The following is a 2,504-nucleotide window of genomic DNA, read 5'->3' on the forward strand; positions in this document are numbered from 1 at the left end:
TAAACACAGGATAGGCTGCTGAGCTCTAGAAGGTATTTGATCAAATCTGGCTTTTTGTTCATCCTCTAAAATCCTCTCTTGCTGAGTAACCAACATCTCTCCTCTCTTGCTCTGTATATCACATCACAAGTCTCTCTAATGATGTGTGATGAAGTTAGTTAATACAGCTCCTGTAATCTTCCAATACATTTCTGCTTTTTATTGGTTGTAGATTATCATAACTAAGGTATATAAGGCATGCAGCATTGCTTTGTGTTTTTAAGGCAGAAAGCTAACTAACTGCTAACTTTAGCCTTATATTTACTGAACAGATACTGTATGAGAGGTATTGATACTTTTCATCAGATTGAAATTAATTAAGTCCTTGTGGGTTACAAAAATCAGTACAAGACTCTACAGATTGGTGGGACTGTGAATATTTGCTGTCACCTTACAGGTTATGATATCAATGTATCTGTAAATCTGTAAAGTACTAACCTGGTCTGACTTTGAGGTTCTTTAAATTGTTGACTCAACATTAAAATATTCAAAAACATGTTATTCCTTCAGTCACTTCTCAGTGTCTCTTACAGTATACTGATCTTACAGGAGTCAGGCTTCAGTATTTGAAGTGTAAAAATGAGTCTAACAGATTTTCTAAACCATGGATAGAAAAAGGTGTAGATCAGAGGATTTAAACAGGAGTTAAAATAGAACAGACATATTACAAAGGCAGCTGATGAAGCATTGAGCATGGTGTCCTGTCCTGTTAGTGTGACACAAAAATATGGGCAGAGGCATAATAGAAACACGACAATAACAACACCAAGTGTCCCGGCTGCTTTCAACTCAGATTTCTTAGCAGTTACTTTCACCGAACATTGAATAGTGACAGCTGCAATATGAGACCGCATGGCACGAGCCTGAGACACAGCCACCACAAATACTCTCATGTACAGAACTACAATGATGGTGACAGGACCAATAAAGGTCAAAAAGAGATCAACAAGTCCTGCAACATGACCAATGACAATCACACATTGTCCAATACAGGAGTTATACCTGCCTGGTTGTTTCAGGTTAGCTTTCATCATAAGGCTGTTGTATAGCACAGAACAGACCCAACAAAGGCAGGTACAGAGTGCAACTCCTCTCACAGTGATTTTAGTGGAGTAATGCAGAGGGTCACAAATAGCAACATAGCGGTCAACAGATATGAGTACCATGGTTCCTACTGAAGCAGAGGTAATAATGAAGTCCAAAACATAATACAGAGTACACATGAGGTCACCAAGGAACCAGCAGCCATCTATGAGCATTATTTGAAAGAACATGAGTAGGCCCACAAAGAAATCTGATACAGCCAGAGAGAGGAGGAGGAGGTTGGTGGGGGTGTGGAGCTGCCTGGAGAGGAAGACCAGAAATATTTATCAATATTTATGGCATCAGTTATTCAGATAACAGCAGATAGAGCATAAGCTGAACGTGCACAAAAAAGACAAGCTTTTTGCTATGTAACAGTTTCATAAATTAATGAATGTCTACTTGAAATGGGAGATGGAGATGATGACCAGCAGGTTAATAGCTGCAGTGAGCAGAGAGATGAAGGACAGCAGAATGTAAATCAGCATGGTCTCAAAGTGAGGACGTATTGGCTTCCTGCAGGAGCTGTTGAGAAGTTGTGGAAAGCAGAGTTCAGTTTCTTCCAAGATCTCCATAACCAGAGAGAGGAGAACCTGCTGAGCTCTGGCAGCTTTTTGACCAAAGTTTAGACAAGATATAACCTAATTAGCTCTATTGCCCCTCCTCCAAGATTCTGCCTTATTTGGAAACTGATGTCCCTCCACCTTTGCTCTGTATGGTATCTTCATTAGACCCTCTTTTCTATTATGAGCCTCTCTATCCTTTCTCAACCATACATTCAAACTGGGGATCAATAAAAGTTTGTCTTTATCTTATCAATGGACTTAATTTGCCACAGGTGGACTCAAAGGAAAAGCAAGACATAGTCCTAGAACTGGAGCGTACATTATGTGGCCCACTGCTCATCAGGGATGGGTTAAATGCGTGTCACTATGGTGCACTCAGGCTGAATGTATATTTGACAACGAAGATTCTTCCTTTTCTTCTATTAAGGGTACAAGATCGATGGACAAAAAAATGTCCAAAAAGTAAATTTAGAGCTCCAGCTAACCAAAATATGTGACATTGGCCGCGTTTCCCAGATTCGATCGTTCTTAAGGACTTAAGAAGGCTCTTAAGAAGGGTTCGGCTAAGAAGGAGCGCTAAGATACGGGTGGTTCCCAGATGCGTTCTTAACTGCCTTCTTAGGAGAACCTTAAGATCAAGCCAAAGAAGCTTCTTAAGAAGCTCTTAGTGGGAGCTGTCCACCGCGCTGCTGCTGTGCTGAATCAATCGATGCCAGGCAAATCGATCACCCACCTCTTTATCAGCGCATAAGTGTGTGTGTGTGTGTGTGTGTGTGCGTGTGTGTGTGTGTGTGTGCGCTGTCAGACCGGGCTGTC

At 41.1% G+C, this 2,504-nt stretch overlaps 1 protein-coding gene across 1 annotated transcript; it reads right to left on the minus strand.

Annotated features, from left to right (window-relative positions):
- Positions 1-566: 566 nt before the first annotated feature.
- LOC311262645 (trace amine-associated receptor 8a-like) lies at positions 567-1,697 on the minus strand (the record flags this gene model as incomplete). The annotated part of the gene is made up of 2 exons (XM_084362206.1): positions 567-1,383; positions 1,525-1,697. 2 exons carry the CDS (start codon positions 1,695-1,697, stop codon positions 567-569), a joined length of 990 nt encoding a protein of 329 aa, XP_084218332.1.
- Positions 1,698-2,504: the final 807 nt, after the last annotated feature.

Source organism: Pagrus pagrus (genome assembly GCF_965226575.1).
Source record: "Pagrus pagrus genome assembly, chromosome: 9".
NCBI classification, from domain to species: Eukaryota; Metazoa; Chordata; class Actinopteri; order Spariformes; family Sparidae; genus Pagrus; species Pagrus pagrus.